This window comes from Manis pentadactyla, chromosome 11, assembly GCF_030020395.1.
Source record: "Manis pentadactyla isolate mManPen7 chromosome 11, mManPen7.hap1, whole genome shotgun sequence".
NCBI lineage: Eukaryota > Metazoa > Chordata > Mammalia > Pholidota > Manidae > Manis > Manis pentadactyla.
In genome coordinates, this window is record NC_080029.1 from 101,186,603 (window position 1) to 101,206,004 (window position 19,402).

A 19,402-nucleotide genomic window follows, 5' to 3' on the forward strand; every position below is an offset into this window, starting at 1 on the left:
CCTGAATTCCAGTCTTGTGTTATCAACTGTCTTCTTGACATCTCTGCTCAGGCACGTCATGCTAAGCCTATCCCAAACCAAATTCTTGATTCCCTATGGACCCTGCTCTTCCAGGAGCTGGCCCCCCCTCAGTAAATGGCAGTTCCAGTCTTCTGAATTCTCAGGTTACAAACCTTGTCATTATCCTTGACTCCTTTTTCTCACACCACATTTCTAATCCATCATCAAATCCTGAATTTATCGATAAAACACATCCAGAGTCCAACTACTCCTCTACTAGCCACCCTTGTCTAGTACAATCCATCATCCTTGGATTGTAGTGACAGCTTCCAAAGTGGTCTCCCTGATTCACCCCTTGCTCCCCACTAAGACATTTCCCACATAACCACCAGAGTAATTCTATACGAAAATGTAGGTCAGATCATGTCACTCTTGTCCTGAAAAATCTTCCGAGTAGCTTCCCTTGTCATTCATTTATAAACCTGTAAATCCTTGATATGGCCTGTGTGATCTGGCTTTGTTTCCCTCCCCAGCTCCCTGTGCTCCAGCAAACTGGGCCTTCTTGCTGTTGGTTGAATATGCCAGGCATGCCCCCACCCCAGGGCCTATGTACTGTGTACTGGAATGTTCTTTCCTCAGAGAGCAGCGTAACTTGCTTCCTTCCTTCCTTTGGTCTCTGTCCAAAGATCACCTTATCAAAGAGGACTTTCCTGACAACTTTATGTAAACTAGTACACCTGTCTTCACTCTTTATTCTTTTCACCCGACTATACGTACTTCTCTGTTCCCTCCCCAGTACTGGAATGTAAGCTCTATGAGAATGAGGACTTGACTTTACTCACTATCCAGTACCTGGAAAATGTTTCCCACATGCTAAGAGATCATAAATGCTCACTGAATCAATGAATCTTTGTTAACAGCATGCTTAAAAACCAGTGGCTCCTTAACATTTTTGCTAAATGAAGATGTTGAAACTTAAGTGCCTCTGTACCTATACATATATAGTACTAAGTTTAAGGCCATGAACCCTAAGACCATTAAATCAGGTGTAAAGTACCAATCACATTGCTGTTACCCTGGCATCTGAGGGGAGGAATGCTATTCAAAGGCTGACAGGTTTTAGCTTTTTCTGTTCACAACTTACAGGCTGTGTGCACTCCCTAATCATTCCCCTCCCTCCCCTAAAGAGTCCTCTTGCAGAGCCAGCAGGCTCACACCCAATCTTAAAGGCCTTTTGCTGCTCTAAAATGCTTTTTCCATGACCAGTTCATTTGTCCAGCCCTCTCCTTTCTTTGCTGGAATATTTTCCTTAATTCTTTAGCTTCTTCCTTATTACTGAACTGTCATTCTTGAGATATTTAGTTATATACCTTCCTAGGTAAGTAAGGAGAAATAGAAATTCAGGAACTTCAATGGTCCAGAGCAATAGTGTTCAACTGTGGCTACAGTTCAGAATCTCTTCAAAGGTTAAAAAATATATATACTAGACATAGCCAGGCTCTTCCCTCTGGAGATTTTGGTGTAATTAGGTTACTGTAGGGACCATACATCAGTACTTTTCAAAAACTTACCAGGTTATTCTAACATGTAGCAGAGCTCAGAAGGCCTGGCCCCAAAGGCCTGTTCTGGGTGGGTCCTAGGCAAGTCCCCCTGCAGCTGCCTAATAATGTATGACGTAGTCAGGATGCCACTGCAGCTCAATAATGCACAGTATGTAATAAAGACTAAAGAAACCAGTGTTGAAAATTCCAAAAATTATTAACTAGTCTTTCCCACCACCGACATATGTACCAGAAAGACCTTTTACCCCATGCAGAAAATACTTGCCCAGAATCAGATTCTTAACAAGTTTCTGCTCATCGTCCTTCTTGTATTCCAGCATTCCTTGAAAATCTTTTTCTTTCCTGGGAATGTTGACTGGACGGATGGGTTCATCAATGATCTGTCCTGGAGATATGTTTTCCATCTGGCCCACTTCATGAGAAACAGAAAGGAAAAGAAAATGTTTTCCAGGTAGACTATATGAGAGTTCCATGTTCCTATAATTTCAAATGAACTCTATAACAACAGACAATTAACTGTCCCATCTGTAAATATTTTTCCTACTAAAATTAGGTGGGTAGATGGCAAAATTATATGGTGATGTCACTCTGACAGCCACCAGTGCTTAGCTACTGTCAACATCAAAGAACTTTACTTGATTCAAAAGCATTTTTTATATTGAAGTTTACTTTGTAATAAAATTAAATGTCCCCAAAACAAGTGGTATCCCTTCATGGTTAACTAATTGGTACCAATCATAAATGGTGAAAGATACTTGGGCTTTAAGTCACAGAAGGAAAAGCAATATTCTATAACAAAGAGGAAGCAAGAGTACAAAAGACTCCCTCTCACCTTTAGCTCTATGAATCTAGTTATTAAAGAAATAGAACATTTACTTTGAATGTATCATTGCAATTAGTTCAAACCATTTCAAGATAGCTGGTAGAATAGGGTTTCTTCACACTAGATTAAGTGAAGTGTATTATTTTTCACAGGGTCCTCTTTCTGTTTATTGATGTACAGTTGAGTAGTTGATACACAATCTTATATTAGTTTCAAATAAACAACACAGTGGTTCAACAGTTACCCACATTATTAAATCCTTACCGCCACTAGTGCAGTTACTGTCTGTCACCATAGGAAGATATTACAGAATCATTGGCTATATTCTCCATGCTGTACTTCCATCTCGGTGAACAACTTATAATATGACATAGAGGCCTTTTAAGAGACCTCCTGCCACCCTCATTCCCACAGAAATCAAGAACAGATCAAACACCTCTATTTAATATGATTTCCTAAATATTCAGTTTTTTGTTTGTTTTTAGTAGACTGATAAAAAATCTTATCATGAAGTTGCAACCATTAAAGTACAACCACTGGGCAACAACTCTTTCAGATGTTAGAAATGGGCACTACTGACCACAGCAGCTGTTAGAGTAGGATTATGCTAAGGGTTATGGAGAGTCTCCAATTTCACTTTAAAATTGAGGATTGAATGGGAAATGTAAGGGAAGGGAAGGGAAGACACAAGTTGTGATGGTGTTTGTGGAGAGAGTGCTAGTAAGCAGGGTTTTTCTCCTTTTATTTACAGGAAAGGGGACAGGTAATAAATCTATTTAGGGGTACATTAAGTTTGAGTTCAGAGATCATTGTCAAACAGAAGACACATTAGACAGTTTCATGTTGCTGATTCTATAAGGTGTGAGTAGAGCTTCTGTCGCTGAGCAGCTTCCTGTGTTAGTGCTGGGAAGCCAGTCCCACAGGACAAGGTTATTACAGAGAACACCAATACCTGCAAGTGCTCTTGCCTATGTGGCAGACAGCCTAGTGACACCCTGCCACTTCATGCCGTAGCGTCATACACCAGGGCTGTCAGTGCTGAAAATCACCGCCGTCCATCAACACTATATCTAAAGAGTGATCATATTGTGATTGGACAAATCAGGGCTGTGGCATCTAGTGTTTCACATACATGATGCAGTCTGGAAGCCACAGGACTAACCATAAAATGTATTCCTCTATACAGGAGACAGGAGATTCAAATGCTTTAGTTCTGCATAAATTATTTCTGGATTCAGTTTAAACACAAGACCACAAGGATCTCAGAATCAGCATACAGTGGCCCTCACAGGTCCTGTACATGCTGCATGTAAAATATAGGAGAATAAAATCCATGGCAGCTGTTTCTAGTCACTTTAAGCCACAGAAACAATTCTAAGAGGTGAAACTGGGAGGAAACAGATTCAACTTACTAAGCTTATCAAGAAATGTACATATCTGGACTCCATATAACCCAAAGAGAATGTTTTAAACCTACTGACTTCAGTATATCTAAGGTACCATTGGGTATGCAATATAGCACGACTTCATATACTACTACAGAAGGAAAAACACTGCCAGTTAAACTGCAACCTGTCATAGCTGAAAGACACATCTTAATTTCAGAGCTGTTAAAATCTGAAAAAAGTATGCACATGAGAATTTATGAAATATGGTGACTATTTTTACTGAGATCTCATGGTTTAAAATAAAGTTTCACTTTATTTTTGCAAAACCTCTATTCAAGATATTTTTGGTTCTGTACAAAGATGTCAGACAAAATTTGCCATATTTTCATTAAAAATTTTCCCTCTGCCGTTGAATTCTCCCCAGAGATTTGAGTCTACAAAAACTCACAGATAAAACAGCGATTTACTTAAGAAGCCAGGACACTAGCCCAAAGTCCTTGGGGTCATTTAGTCCAATGTTCCATCTAATACAGAAATCCTTCTAGAAAGAGCTGAAGCAATTCCTGCTTCCATTTTTTAGGCTCCTTATACTTCAGTGAAAAATATTCCTGAACCTTTTTGTCCTTGAAAAGGAAAGGAAATCGGAAGATTTTTAAAGACCTATTCTTCCTTCCATTGGTACCAGGAAGATTGTGCTCTCAGGTTTAATTGAGATAATCAAACTCCTACAAATAGAGAGATCATGCTGGAAACTATGACACGAAGAGACACATCAGTGGTCTTCAGAGGCTTGGGTTCCAGTCCCAGTGTGGTCACTAACTGGCTGACACTTTGCAAGTCACTTATGATTTCTGGGCCCCACTTTTTTGTTTTTGCTTTTTTCACTGTTTATTTAATAATTAATTAATTCCTACAATTCTTTTAGGTCTAAATTCCCTGACTATGAAAATTGAGATGGAATGCCCACTCCACAATTAAAATATAGTACAAAGAAGATCAAATTTGAAACACTGGTTACCTATAATTTCTGCTAAAAATTATATACATTGGCATTAAAAAAAAGCCTTCATTGTCTTCTAAAATAGTCTCCTTAATTAAGTGTAACCTATGAGGTGGCAAGAGTCTTGCTATTTTAAACCAGAATTTAAGTATATTATATTAAAAGAAAAATATAAGAAAACCTCTAGTTATTAGAAGGTGTTTTGTTGCACAGCAACCTTGTACAACAGGGGATAAAAGGACAGAAAGAGGAGTGTCAGAAGACCTTTATCCTTCATTCTCTACCTGGGGGAGGGGTGGGCCCTACAGCACTCAGCAAGCACTCAAGTCACATAACCATTCCATTTTATTCTTTAGATATGTATCATTTAACTCAAAATACTTTTCTCGAGAATATTATATCTTTTTTGTTTAATCTATGGGTTGCTTTCTCAATGCTACTTACAAAGTTAAGAACACAACTAGCTGACAGTTTAACTGATGAGGTTGATTCCTAATTGATGATGGCTTAAAACTGCTGACATATTGAAATATTCTAACCTATCTCTTCAATTAAAAATATACTTATCAAAGGAAGCTGAATAAAAACTTAAATTAATAAGTGGCTTTTCTATTTATCAAAATTTACTAATGTATGACAAAGGAACCATTAGGAGTTTAAAAAAGAATTTTACAATACCCTTAAAATTGGTTCTTTCAAGCAAATACTCTGCTGCCTAATCATCATCTCATGACACAATCAGTGTAGATTTAAAAGCAGAAAGGTTTTCTGAATAAGGAGTTTTAAAGATCTGCCAATAGGCATTAGAGCCCACGTGTGTGATTTGGAGGTTCAAAGTTTAATGTAATATATTAATCATGTAATGCCAAATGATTATATATAAAATATGACTGCAAAAGCAATTTGATTTCTAAATAAATGTTTCAGCATTTGTACATCCAAGAGAGTATTCTTCAAAGTAGCTATCCCTGTTGCAGTTCTAAACATTTACAACATTAGTTCATTCAACAAACATTTGTAGAATGATTATGATAGGTCAGACACTGTGCTGTGAAAATGAGGGGAAATATGAAGCAGTCCCCATGCTTAGGGAGCTCATAGTTAATTGAGGAAACCAGGAATTCAAAGAGAAAAACAGCTAAAAATATGACAGTGAAAATTACAAGCAATATGAACCAAACTGTGGTACACAGAGGACAGAGCCTTGGGTCTGTCTGGGTGATTGGGAAAGACTGCTCTTGAGGATGTGACATTATGACTCTGGTCTCCAAGGATGAGCAGGACTTGTCCAAGAGAAGCAGGAAGACCAACAGGTCTGGCTGTTGGAAGAATGAAAACCATCCAGAGTTAATTGTAGTAGGCTCTGACTATTTCCAGTGATGGGGAATTGTCACCCTTAGAGCCAAACAAAAATTATGTTGGGTGAAATTGGGAGAACAGATGAGTACTCAGACTGAACAGTATCATTTTTGGTCAAAATGGCAACAGTTCACACAGGTTTGCAGGCAGTCTAAAGGGGGTCTCTCTAAATCTCTTGAGAGCACTGTTGGAACAAACTTAGAATCTGGCATTAGCCCTGCTCACTGCCCTATCCCTGGCACCTGGATAAACACTTACTGAAGGAACACACACACTACTTACTCCACAAGACAAGATACATTTGTATACAACAACTGATATCTGATTATTTCTCAAGGTGCTTTCCTATCATATATAAACCATGAGATGTTTAAAGAAATCTTACTTCTTGGTAATCATATTTCATTTTCTGCTTTTTTTTCTCCATCAGATGGTAAGTTTTTTGAGGACAACAGACTTTGTCTTATATTCATTTTAGTATCCCCAGTACTAAGAACAACAGTAGTAATAATAATGTGATAATAAGTTGTCTATAGCATTTACTATGTGTCAGGAGCTTTACTAACTGCACTATGCATATTAATTCATTTAATCCTCACACATGTCTGACAGACACCATTATCATTCCCATTTAACAGGTAGGAAAACTGAGGTTCAATAAGTTGGCTAATATCTGATGACTAATAGTAGAAAAGCCAGTATTTGAACCCATGAAGCTTGACTCCAGCATTTATGAGCTTGACTTCTATGCTCTACTGTCTAACACAGTGCCTGGCATATAAAAGATAGTCATTAGATGTTTGTTGAATGACTTCTCTCTCTTTCTAACTTAGTACTACTGTGAAAAGTGTATTTTTCCCCACCTAGTAATGGAAATTTCTACTTCACAGAAGCCAATTTGCTGAAAGTAATTTTTGTTATCATCCCTAATATTCACATGCAAATCTATTAGACCACTAGTACAGCAACACAAAACCAAGATTCAGCAATTACCATAAAAATATGTTTAAATACCTTCTAGTTCACCAATTTTTTTAGCAAATACTTTCAGCTGTTTTTTCAGTTTCCGGACAGTCTTATCTTGTTTTTCAAGTTGTTCCATCAAATCCTAAAGATCAAAATGAGAAATACAGCAGAAAGATCAACACAGGCCTTCTAAAATGCACAGAAGGCAGTAAGACACAAAATCACAGAACAGCAATGTTAGTTTTACATAAAAGCTCCTGAAAAGCTCATTGGTGGAGCCACCACCTGGCTAAAACAGGCAGGCATGAGAAATGCTACTACAATAAAAGCCAAATGTGAAAATACACAATGTAGTAAAAATCCTTTACAGCGTGATGGATAGCAGGCTCACTAGGAAGTCTTTTCCAGCAGATTCCAAGTGGGTAAAACAATTAAATGCTTGCAAAATGTACTGCTATTCCAGTGGAATGGTTTCTTGTGAGGGGGAATAGGCAAAATAAATTTGATGAATGCACAAAAAGTTTTGGGGGAAGTTTTCAAAATGGTTGAAATTAGGTCAGGGCTTTTGACTGACATCCATTTGTGTGAAGCACTGTCTCTCTGAGATCCACCCTCTGGAAATGCTAAAATTAGTCCTGTGATTTTTGACATAATGCCCATAAAATCTTACAGGTGTACAATTTTGTTTACATAGAAAAAAGGGGATAATTTCAAATGCTTTATACAAAAAGAGAAAACAAAAGCAGTACATTAAAGGGAGGAGGTAAAAAGTCTGTGATAATTGGCTATTTAACCTAGAATTTTCTGAAGTCACAGGTATGGTTAAGGGATTGATGATTAAGAAAATGGACAACAGCAGACTTGGAGCTTAGGAGGGCAATGAATCAGTGATGTCTGTGGTTATTTTTCAGGTTATGGGGAAGATACAAATACAAATAGTCATTTATTCCTCAGTGTACACTGGGCAGATTTAGATACTAGACCAAAGACTCAAGGGAATAGTTGCTAGCATTTCAAAGCGTTCAGTTGTGCTTACTGGCTTTTCTTTGTCCTTCAAATTGCATTTTGCTTCCATCATACTGTAAGCCTGGTGTTAATGACAAACCAAACAAGATAGTGGACACAGAACACTGATAGAGGTGACGCCATTGGCTAAGAGTCAGCTGTGGGGAGGAATGGTGAAAGTTTTTGAACAGACTTCCTGGAAGGGGCAGGCAGCAGTGTGCTCTGGAGTTACGGAGGGCTAGAAGTAGCAGGAAGACAACAGAAAAGTACTCTTGAGTTTACATACAATCATCCGTTTGTAAAGTGAAATCCGATATGACTGATACTTCTTAGGGTCATCTGCATATAATTCCTCAAAATACTGAAAAAACAGGCACAATGGATATTTGTTTTTTCTCTGTGTCTTTGAGGTGAATGCTACTTCTCAGCAAAATCAACTTAAGTATTCTAAAACACCAATAATGGAACAGCATATATTCAACAGTCTCTGATTTGTCATCTGCCATTGCTTTCTGATCTTTCTAGTATAGATGATTCTAATCTACCTACTCATGTATCGTCACATGCTCAGAGGAAGTGGGCTGTGGCCAGGGTGCCATCATTCAGCAGGTAAACACAGCGGTCGCTCATGTTCCCCAGGTAATGCTCTTACCTCACCCCTCAGACCTCCCACAAGTTGCTGCACTTTTTTTGCTGCCAGCACTAGTGGCAAGAATGGGGAAGGCAAATACAATGAAAGTGAGAATGATGGCAATGCTGGCACTCCTGTTTGAAGTTGGAGAGGCTGGTGAGAAGCCGTGTGCCTTCCTTCTGTGAAAGGCAGCCTGGGCAAGGCCTGGGAAGCGTGTTCACCACAGGAGGGAGAAAAATCATCTCTGTGCGTGGTGAGGGTAGGTAGTGGGTGGATTATACAGGGTAGTTTCCAAGAACACTAAGCCCAGATCCACTGCTGCTTTAATATTCTGCCCAAGTGTTTCCTAAAAAAATGCACAATTAAGATTTAAAAAGTACAATGATTTTGAAAAAGTACATCATTCCCTGTAGTTAAGTTTCAATCCATTTTCTTGAATTTGTAGTCATTGAGTAAGGAGAAGTAGCTGGCCTACAAAGAGTTTGCCTAAAATGCAGACAAACCTATTAACTAGACTCTACCAGCTTAGAATCTGGGAGCTTAGTTTATTTTTGTATTAACTATGAAAACTTGCCAAGAAAAATAACACTGCAGACAAGGTTTCAAGGAAAACGCTCACCCATCTTTGTGAAAAACTGTGGGAATCTGCCACCTAGAAGCATCTTTATTTCATGGTTTCACCTTGTATTTTAAGACAATTATTTATGAGCACAGAATTTATACTGATCAATTGTTATTATATTATTCAGTATATTTATCAGTTCTTAGGCATGAAAGCATTGTTAGTTTAAGCAACCATATACTAGAGAGTAATAAGATGACATTTCAAAAATACTCCACTATTCAGAAGATTTTCCTCCACAGTAGTGATACTTTAGTCACTTTGAAAAAAGTCCAAACTCATGCCCTCACCTGCCTCTCCCATTCCCGCAATGGAGCCTCACAGAGCAAGCTGTCCTCAGAGGGAGAGACAGACTATGAAAAGAAAACCTTTGGGTTTTGCTTCTAATTAATATAAAAGGTGATTGAACAGATGACACTACAAAAGCACTTGTAATGTGAATTTGGTGAATGATAGAGTAATGGAAGGATAATTTAGATTGTTAAATCTTCAGAGAAGATCCAAACTATTCTTTATGGGTCAATAAAACCCTGCATTAAGAAAAAAAGAGAGAACAGGTCACCACAAGTCTTCAACAGCTTTGCTCAAAACCAGGCTGCCACTATAGATTTTATACAGAAATATATGAAATTTTAATTTTCAATGAGTTCCAATTTAATAAATTTACTTTATTTAAATTTTATCAAACTTAAGTAGATTTTTAAAATTATTTTGTGACTGAGAAAGAAATATTTTAGAAAACATATTCTGTAAAAGACAAGAAGAAAGAGAAAAGAAAAAGAAACAAACAGAACTCTGTGCCAACATCCAGATTCCAGCAAAAGGGAAAAAAATATCCTTATTCACTGTACAAGTTCTGTTAGAAAGAAGAAAAAATGTATAAACCTAGATCCTGATGGCCCCCCTCCCTGACCTGGGAGCTCCATCCAGTGTCAACCAAAAGCCCCATATGGCCCTGCACCGCCTCCCCTGACCCTGACTCTAAGCCCTGCTTGTCTGCTTGAGATGGAGGCTGGGGTGGCCTCAGTGGCTGCGTGGGTACCAAAGGTGAACACTTCTTGTCCCCAGCCACTGTTGCTACAACCAAATAACAAACCTCCTCGAATGGCAGAGAATCTATAGCTGAAGTGGGAGGCAGGTCACCTGAGTTCTTGAGGACATCAGAAGCCCGGCGTACAGTTGGGAGGTTACCTTCCAGGCCCTCCACGTTAGGTCTGAGAATGCTCAGATGTGCCAGAGCCTTCTGTGAGAAACACACCCTGTGTGCTGGCCTTTTTCGTTTCTACCAGCACAGCCATATTTTCCTTGCTCTGCCTCGGCTAGAGTTAACAGGGTCACAAGTGTGGGGCAACGACTTTTTCCCAGCAAGGAAGACATGCTTGATCAGGAAGAAACAAGGACCGACCAGCAGGGCTGGGCACTCCCCTTACCAGGTTTTCGTTGGTCAGCCGGGTGATCTCGTGCTGCAGGCTGGCCTCGATGCGGGCCTCTGGGGGCAGCTGCAGGTTCTGGGCCAGCAGCTGCTGCTGCCGGTTGTTCTCCTCCTTCAGGCTCTGGATCTCCCCGCGCAGGGCCTCTGCCTCATTCTCATGGCTCCTCTTCTGGGACTGCAGCTGGGATTCCAGAAGCCTGCAGAGAAGCCACGCAGGCAGGAAAGGGTGATGACATTCAAGTCCCTCTCTGGTGAGTGTGAGGCTTTGTGCTCACTTGCAAGGGCAGGAAAGTAGGAACTCTTTAGCATCTGTGCAACTTCTGACTCGATTAAAGTCAAACAACTCAAACAGGGCCAGAAATGGAAACAAATGCTCTCACATTTGTTTTTCTGAACTGTGGACCCTGCTACAAATATAAAGTTCTCAAGGGCCCTAAGAAATAGTTAAGTTTTAGCTCTTTTGAAAGGCTTATAGGAAATGATGACTGAAGTAATCAATTAAAGACATCGTTTTTACTTGGCTTGCTACACTTAACAAATAGCACTTAGGCTGGCGAACACAACACCTTTGTCACAAACAACTGCACTACGGAGGATAAAATGACAAGCTGAGCTAAGTAAATAACGCCTTTAAGAATTTCAGCATTACTCACTGCAGGCAGAGGGTGCACCCAGGGTCCCATTTTTATTTTGTACTCTTATCTCTGAAGGCCACAAAGGCTGCAGTGCTACTCTGAAATCTATACAGATTTACCTGAATCCAGACAGAGTTCTGAAATCTCATACACATATATTTTACATTTGTTATCTTCTCTCTCCCCATAACTTCCACATTAGTAACAAAATCCTAACAAACCTGGTTTTAGAACATAAATATTAATAGACCAACGAAGCAGTTACTGCTTCTCAGCAAATATACAAACCAGCTGTGCTTGTGAGCTGGCCAGGGCACTGGTGGTGAGAATGCCGGAAAGAGCACCCTTTCTTTACCATGCACCCCCACTTCTATGATAACCCCTTTACCAAACACAAAACAAATTTATAGGAATTAACTGACATGAAGAAAGAAAAGATGTTCTTTTATTCTAATCCCCTTGGTTAACAACTTCTGGGCAAAGCTTGTTGATGCCCTTGCAAGCAAATTGTTAAGACTAAGTATTTAAGTGATTATAAAATTTCGAAAGGATTTGAACCAATAACACCACAAAGTTAATGACAATGGTTTCAGATTAGAACAAAGGAGAATAAACAGAAGCTGCTTAAACAAATAGTACATTAGTATTTTTTAAATTTAATTACTAAAGTGGTATTTTATGAGATTTTTGAGACATGCATATCTGTGTTAGAAAGGTGTTGCCATTTCAATTTTATTTGCTTTTCCTTAACCATATTTAACATGTTGAGTTTGGGTGGTTAATTTGAACTGTAGCAATGCAGGGAACTCTCTTGATTTGCTGTTTCACAAACTTGAATTTCACAATAACCACCCATAATGCCAAAGCATGTACTTAATACTGCTGTTGGCAGCATGATGATAATATATAAAAATGCAGCCACATTAGCCACAAGCACATATATCTGTAAGACTGATCATTATTCCAAATAAGAAACTGTTAAGTAATAGGTACTAACTATTCTCTCCCATAGTAATTTGGGCTCTAGTTGAAAGATTTTGGTTTTCTTCTAACTCCTAGTGAGATATTCACAAATTTTAGTATCTGAAGGAAACTCTGGACAGCGTCCTTCGGTTATGGGCAGAAACTCTTACATTCACCATCAGTGCATTTCAGCTTTAATAAGCATCCTTTAGTGGAGAAGGTTTTTAAGAAGGTGTTTGGTTTAATGTTCTGTTTTACTGAAATTTACCCAGGAAGACAATGTATAAAAAATAGAGAAGTTAAAGCCAGGAGGCCACTGTTAGTAAGAAGAACAACAAATTAATAACATTCTATTTTGAGGTGACAAATATAACCTGTTGGCTTGTTTTAACCCTTCATAAACCAGCAACAGCTCTCCATCCTCATTCAACTCATGGCAATCCATAGCAGACGGTCTTCCATGCAAAAGGAACACAAAGGACACAGGACGGTGATGAGATGACGGCAGCCAAGAACAGCATGTGGTCATTCGTTATTTTACTAAGTCAGTACAAACGATTTTATTAACAGATGACTTTACACATTACCACAAACTTATTGTTGGTTAATTTTTAAAAAAATGGGTAACATGTAACCTCACACATAAACAGGTAGAAATTAAAACAAAATAACCAAGGATCTAGAGCTACTTTTCCTGAAAAACATGAAACAACTTAAAAGGCAGGAAAGAGATTTGTTTTTAACATTTTATTCAGCTAGAGGAGTGATCTTATATGTCACATGTTATATTAGACACTAACCATGGACAGTCACACACTTAGAGAACAAAAGCGCAGGCTACTGTCTTCGTGTGGCAATTTTCACAATCCTTTTCAACAGGAATTTAAGTCTTCTGAGTGGGAACCTGTTTTAGCTTAATAAAATGATTGCCTATTTTTCAAATGTTTTTAAAAATTCTTATAGAAATAATATAAATAAGAATATACCCAAAGTTCTCAGCCTTTATGACATGATTTTTAAAAAATTTTTGGGTCAAAAAAAAATTTTAAGACCTGGGGAAACTGCTTTTATATTAGAGATGACATAGGTTATTAAAAGTAGGTACAATTAATAAATAATATTGACAAGGTTGATTGCTGGCTTTTTCTATATATTTGGTATAAAAATAAAATTACTGAGTGTTTACTGTCAGACACGGTTCTAAGTCTTCTACATGAATTCATTTCATTTAGTTCTCCTAGTAACCCGACATATATCATTTGCCCATTGCAGAGGAAGCTGGCAAGTAGTGGAGCCCAGGGCTACCCACCTCCAGAGCCCAGGGTCTTATTCCTCTTCTTAGACATTTGTTGTTGATACAATGTTTACATAAAACAAATTCCAGAGAATGGTCTTCTATTTTCTATCTATCATGTCTTCCAGGAGAACTGACATATTTGCATGGTCTTAATTATATTATTCTATGGTGATGACTTCAAAATTTGTATCTCAGCCCACACAGCTCTCCTGCTCCACATCTATATTTTCAACTGCCTGATGGATTTCTCTCTTTGGATGTCTTTAATTTAAATTCAGTATTTGTAAATCTACTGATCATCTCCACCCTGCATTTCTCCAAACCCCATACCCAGGATCACAAAACGGCATCATCACATTCAAGCAAGTGCCCATAGCAGACACTTCAGGGTCATCCTGAACAATTCCCCATCCCTTGCCCACACATCCAATAAACTACAAGGCTTACTGACTCATCCTGTGTATCTCTCAAAGTACCCCATTTCTCTCAGTCCCAACTGCCACCAAACAAGTCAAAGTTACCATAATCAGTCATTCGCTTGTAGTAATAGCCTCTTAGCTGGTCTTTATGCTTTCACTCTTGTTCCACTACAATCTATTTTCTAACATAAAAGCCAGGGCTAGCTTTCGAAAATTCAAATCTCCTCATATGATTCTCCTACTTAAAATCTTTCAAAAATGGAGTGAAGTCCAAATTCTCTTGGCTGTTTTCCCAACAGTCTATGAACTGTGACAGTAGGGACTGCATTTGCCTGGCTTACTTACGACTATATGCCCAGTGTTTGGCACAGGGCCAGCATCAAGCACAGGCACAGGGCCGGTGTGTGGCACAGGGCCTGCATCAAGCACAGGGCACAGGGCCGGTGTGTGGCACAGGGCCTGTATCAAGCAGGCATGTAATACACATCTGGTGGCTGAACAGCTGAATGGACAGATAAACAGTGTAGTGTAGCTCTTTCTAAACTAACACATCCTTAGATGTAAGAGACGCTTATAATTTACATTCACAAACTAAAGTTTAGGTGTAACCGAATAGTTTTATAAGCATTCTCCACTCTTGCCTGTAAAAGAAGATAAGTACCTTACATTTTGCCTGGCAATATTCTTTAGTTTGGGAAGTATTTCTGTATACCAATCCTGATACTATGCATCAGGACACCTATACTACATGCTGATAATCCAAATCTCCAGAATTGTCTTCCTCTGTGATCATCACTAGCCATATTCTTTTAATCATGCAGTCCTTTAAGTTCACAATTTAATAGCACAAAGGCTCTGTTGAGATGTGGGGGTAGAAGGAAAGCTAAAGGAATTCTAGAAATGAGCCTTCACTCTGTGATAATCTCAGCAATGGGAAAACTTTCAGGAAAGTACAGTCATTTCGTGACTGTGTAAACGCTGCCCTCTGGGTCAACCCACCCAGGGCTCTTACGTACACAGTGACTGAGCTAAGTGCCACCCGCAACTTCATTTATATTTAGAATAATTGGGATAAAACCAGAGTTAGGATTTTCTCAGAACACCTTGGGAAAAATGAAAAAACTTGGTCTCAAATATCAGGGTCCCATCCTAGAAGCGCTGGTACCCTTTTAGAATTACATGGTCACCCTGATGTGATTCCAGATACTTCTCTCCTCTCCACACTGAGTTCTCACACCGAGTTCCAGTTATTGAAAGCTGCAGTTGCCCCACTGCCCTTCACAAATAACCATACTGAATACCAAGGGGAAGTCAGTACCCAGCACCACCCAACAGTGAGCAGCTAATGTTCTTCTCAAGGCAAACTCTCAGGGCTAAAACCCCTGTACAGAAGCACGTTCCCTTGATGTAAAGAATGTTTTATCTGACACCTCTCATCAATAATGCTACACTGCATTACAGATGAGGTTTCAAATGGGAATATATTGGAAACCTTGGCTTCCCTTTGAAGGTCAATGCATAACTGCTTTGACTTACTCTACAAGAGGCTGGCTTGAAGACTGAAGATCAATATGATTAAACCAAAATGAATAAAAGGAGGATCAACTTACCTGTTTGTTTCTTTCAAACCAATGTATGCTTGTGCGATTTCACCTTTATCTTTCATTTTTTGTACATCTTCCAAAAGTACTGTGGAATCTGTCATTGTATTCTGCAGGGGGAATGACACATTTCCACACTAAGAGTCAACTCAAAAGATCTGGACCACATACAACTTCTTTCTCTCCTCCAGAACAGCGGGGGTTAATGGCTCCACCCTCCCCCACCCCCACACAGCCCGTGCAGCTACAGAGGAGATGGGATACAGGCAGTGAAGAGAGAAGTGCCTCATTCCCTCACTTGAGAATCCCTACTGTTCCACTGCAAAGGTGGTTAGATTCTAGAGAGCCACTGCCCTGTAAATAAAATCACTAACTTGCTAGGTATGTTCTACATTATGTGAAATGTATATTACATTAAATAGTTGCTCATTGCTCTTGCCTGGTTGCTGTTCTAATGCTGTATATATAGAAATTTTATATGTAAAAAGTATATGTGTGTGTATATATTAATGTATGTGTATACATATGTGTACATATATATGTGTGTGTGTACATACACAGATACACACACACATATATACTTTTCATATGTAAAGTGTATTGTATATACAGCATTAGAATAATAACCAAGTAAGGACACTGAGGATTTAATGGAACGTACAAAGCTGTTCTTTCTACTATGATAAAATCAGCTATGATAAAATAAATGCTCTAATAAAACACTAAAAGTTTGACATAAAGCTCATTTTTCGATTAAAATATAGGTACAAAAAAGGTGTTTCAGATGATATGCTTGAGCAAAACTGAAATTTTCTCACATCTTTAGATATATATAAATGGGAGAGATTTAGTTCTTTGAAATCATCTTCCACCTTCTGTTACTCAATTCCTGTTTTCCTCTGTTACAGGTAACAAGGTACATGGGCTTTTGAAATAAACATCTGGCAGGTCAGAATTACTAATGATTTTGTATAAAAAGAACTTTTTTGCTAACATTTTACTTACTTTTTGGTTTAATCTGTCTGACAACCAATGCAATTTTAGAACTTTGCTTCTACTCAGCAACCTTCTTTCTTTTCCAAACCAGGGCAAGAATAGACAATAAAAACCATTGCTCCATAGCCTCTAAAAATAATATACTTTAGAACCTAAGGGCCCGTTCTATGTCTAAACAGTATATGTAGGATCCTTCATCAATGTTTGCTGTACAGCCAGGTCTCACAATGACATGGAGTTAATATAATACATGTCAAAACCATGATCTTAGAGACTAGTTCTAAGATGACTTTAATGCCAACCAGAGGCCTACAAATAGTTACTTTGAATTTCTGTGTTATATACAACGTCCTTTAAAAAAATCCCACTTTTCTCTTAATCCTGTCCTTTTGTGAGTTTATAAATGTACCCTTAGGGAAGACAAATATAATTTGATAAAAGCCATTAATAAGAAGCTTATATTTTATTGAATTTTAAAACCTTTCCCATAAACATCACATATAGCATTTCCTTAGTTGCATTTAATAAATATTTTAGTATAGATTTCAAAGAAAATTTATTTTTTCTCTTTACCTGAAAGGCAAGAAATCTTTCTATTCTGTAAAGGGACATACTTAGTTTTTAAGTTTTAAGTAATAACTGTCAAAGACCCAGTTTCTATATTAAATAATGTTACACGTACTCTCTGATATCTGAGGACTGGACCTACATGATATGGTTTTAACTTTTAGTAAAATAGGTAACTTGATCTAATTAACTAATCCATAGGAAAGCCAGGCTGCTTAGTATGCTCTGTCCTGGTACTAAGCAGCCGGTCCTTCCCTCATCCAGCCTGTCTTAGCTAAGAAGTGGTGGTCGGGGCGCGGCCTCACACTTAGGAATGGACTGCCATTCCTAATGGCATGAGTGGACTGCCAGCATCAGGAAGTTCCTGACTCACTGCTCAGTTTGTCTCCCTGAAGCCAGTCACCAGAAGTTCTGAAACTGTTGCAACACACAGGAAAATCCCTCTTCCTGCTGGAGAGTGTGTCCGGCCCCTCAGACTCCTCCTCACCCTGGGCCAACAAGCCCACAGCGGTAGAAAGGCAAGCTTGGGAGAGCCAGTGCTTTGAGTGTGCTCCAGGCTAAGGGCTCCCCTCCCTTGCCTGCAGCAGGCCCACCGTAACTACAGAAGTGATCCACAGAGCTGCCTGTGAATTAGAAGTCATGGTAATCTCTCTGGGATCCAGACTGGAGCTCACTACATCCATAACTTTCCCACTGACTTCCCAAATAGGAAGATGCCAAATAGGAAATTAATTTGTAAATATCAAAATAGAAAGCCTCATATATTGGGAAATACCTGTAAACTAACTAAAAAAAATAGGACTAAATAGAAGTATTTACTAAAAAATTTTAAGAAGTTTATAATTACCTTGTCATCCTGAAAATCACAAGTCAGCAAGCACAAAAAATAAATGGAGAAAACAATAGTCTTAATTTCATAAATAGATTTTATCAGCGAGTCCCATCACAACAGATAAAAGCTAACTGTAAAAATAACCACGAGTTTTATTTCCTATAGCTAATTCTGTAAATAAATTAGTATTCATGGACTGGCATAAGGTGAACATTAATACATATCTATGTAATTGCAACTCTTAATTCTCAGGAACAAGTGCTTGAAATTCTTTTTGAGTTACTTTGGTTTTGCTAATTATAAAGTATTTGTGAGTATGTGAGAAAATGACCCTTCTGTTGATGTAAATGGGTGAAATTTTTATCCTAGGTCTGTGAGAGGTACAATAATGACCTGACAGGTCATTTGTCCAAGTGAGGCCTCCCAGAATGCTCATGGAGGTGGTGCAGAACCCTCATGTGGCTGGGCTGCATTGTCACCGAGCTAACTGGGTGTCAATCATCACTTTGAAACTCACTCATCAGGAGTTCTGAAATGATGTTTCTCTTTGACTAAAAACCGAGTGGGACAAACAGTCCGGGGGTTGAGAGGGCATTTGGTCATGGGCATTTTTCCTAGGAAAGAACAGCCTGCTGCCACATGTAGGCTGAGCTTAGGAAGCAGGGACCTTGGTTAGACTGAGCCAGCCCATTCGGGGCTGGAGAGCAGTTGTCACATGGAGTGTGTGAGCTGGGTGACAGTGTGTAATACCAGAGCCATGTGCTCTGTTAACTGGATTGTTTCTGTGCCCCTTTGCACATTTTTCTTTTCCTTTCCCTTAACCTTTACTAAAGTTTCTAGTGAGAATACCAGTTTGTCACAGGGGAACCAGGGGACTGAATTCCGATTTTGGACTCCGCTCCACCCAGCATGCAAAGGGAGGCTTGTTTCTCAAGGCCCAGCCAGAGTGGTAGTCATGGGAGCCAAGCTAAGGCAGTCCTGGGGTAGGTGAAATGTACAGGGTCAAGCCAAAGGAGAGATTCCCCTCTAGAACTCTTCTCACTTCAGACTTAAGGGATTTGTGATTTGTTTTAGAATAAGGAAGCCCATTTCTTTATATAACTCCACTTGATACTGGAATCCACCCCCTTACCCCAAAGATGATTTAATCAGAATTTGACATTTTCCAGATCTATGTGGTTCTCTGGTATGAGCTGCCTTTATCAAATCCAAATATTATGAGCCAGGTTCAGTATCTTAACCATATACAGAACTACCCAGGCCTGAGGGGAGTACTCTCCAGTCTTCCAGGCAAGTAACTCATT

At 38.9% G+C, this 19,402-nt stretch overlaps 1 protein-coding gene across 4 annotated transcripts in view; it reads right to left on the reverse strand.

Moving 5' to 3' along the window:
* The window catches only part of MYO5A (myosin VA), a 183,303-nt gene that overhangs the window by 15,549 nt on the left and 148,352 nt on the right, over positions 1 to 19,402 (reverse strand). The window contains exons 29-34 of one of the 4 annotated variants that reach the window (XM_036917750.2): positions 15,713 to 15,813; positions 12,761 to 12,841; positions 10,787 to 10,985; positions 8,390 to 8,464; positions 7,147 to 7,240; positions 1,828 to 1,974 (exon numbers count right to left, since the gene is read on the reverse strand). In XM_036917750.2, coding sequence (XP_036773645.2) covers positions 1,828 to 1,974; positions 7,147 to 7,240; positions 8,390 to 8,464; positions 10,787 to 10,985; positions 12,761 to 12,841; positions 15,713 to 15,813 — 697 coding nt within the window. The remainder of the gene's footprint in view (positions 1 to 1,827; positions 1,975 to 7,146; positions 7,241 to 8,389; positions 8,465 to 10,786; positions 10,986 to 12,760; positions 12,842 to 15,712; positions 15,814 to 19,402) is intronic. The other 3 variants (XM_036917754.2, XM_036917753.2, XM_057488808.1) reach the window with 3 other exon arrangements.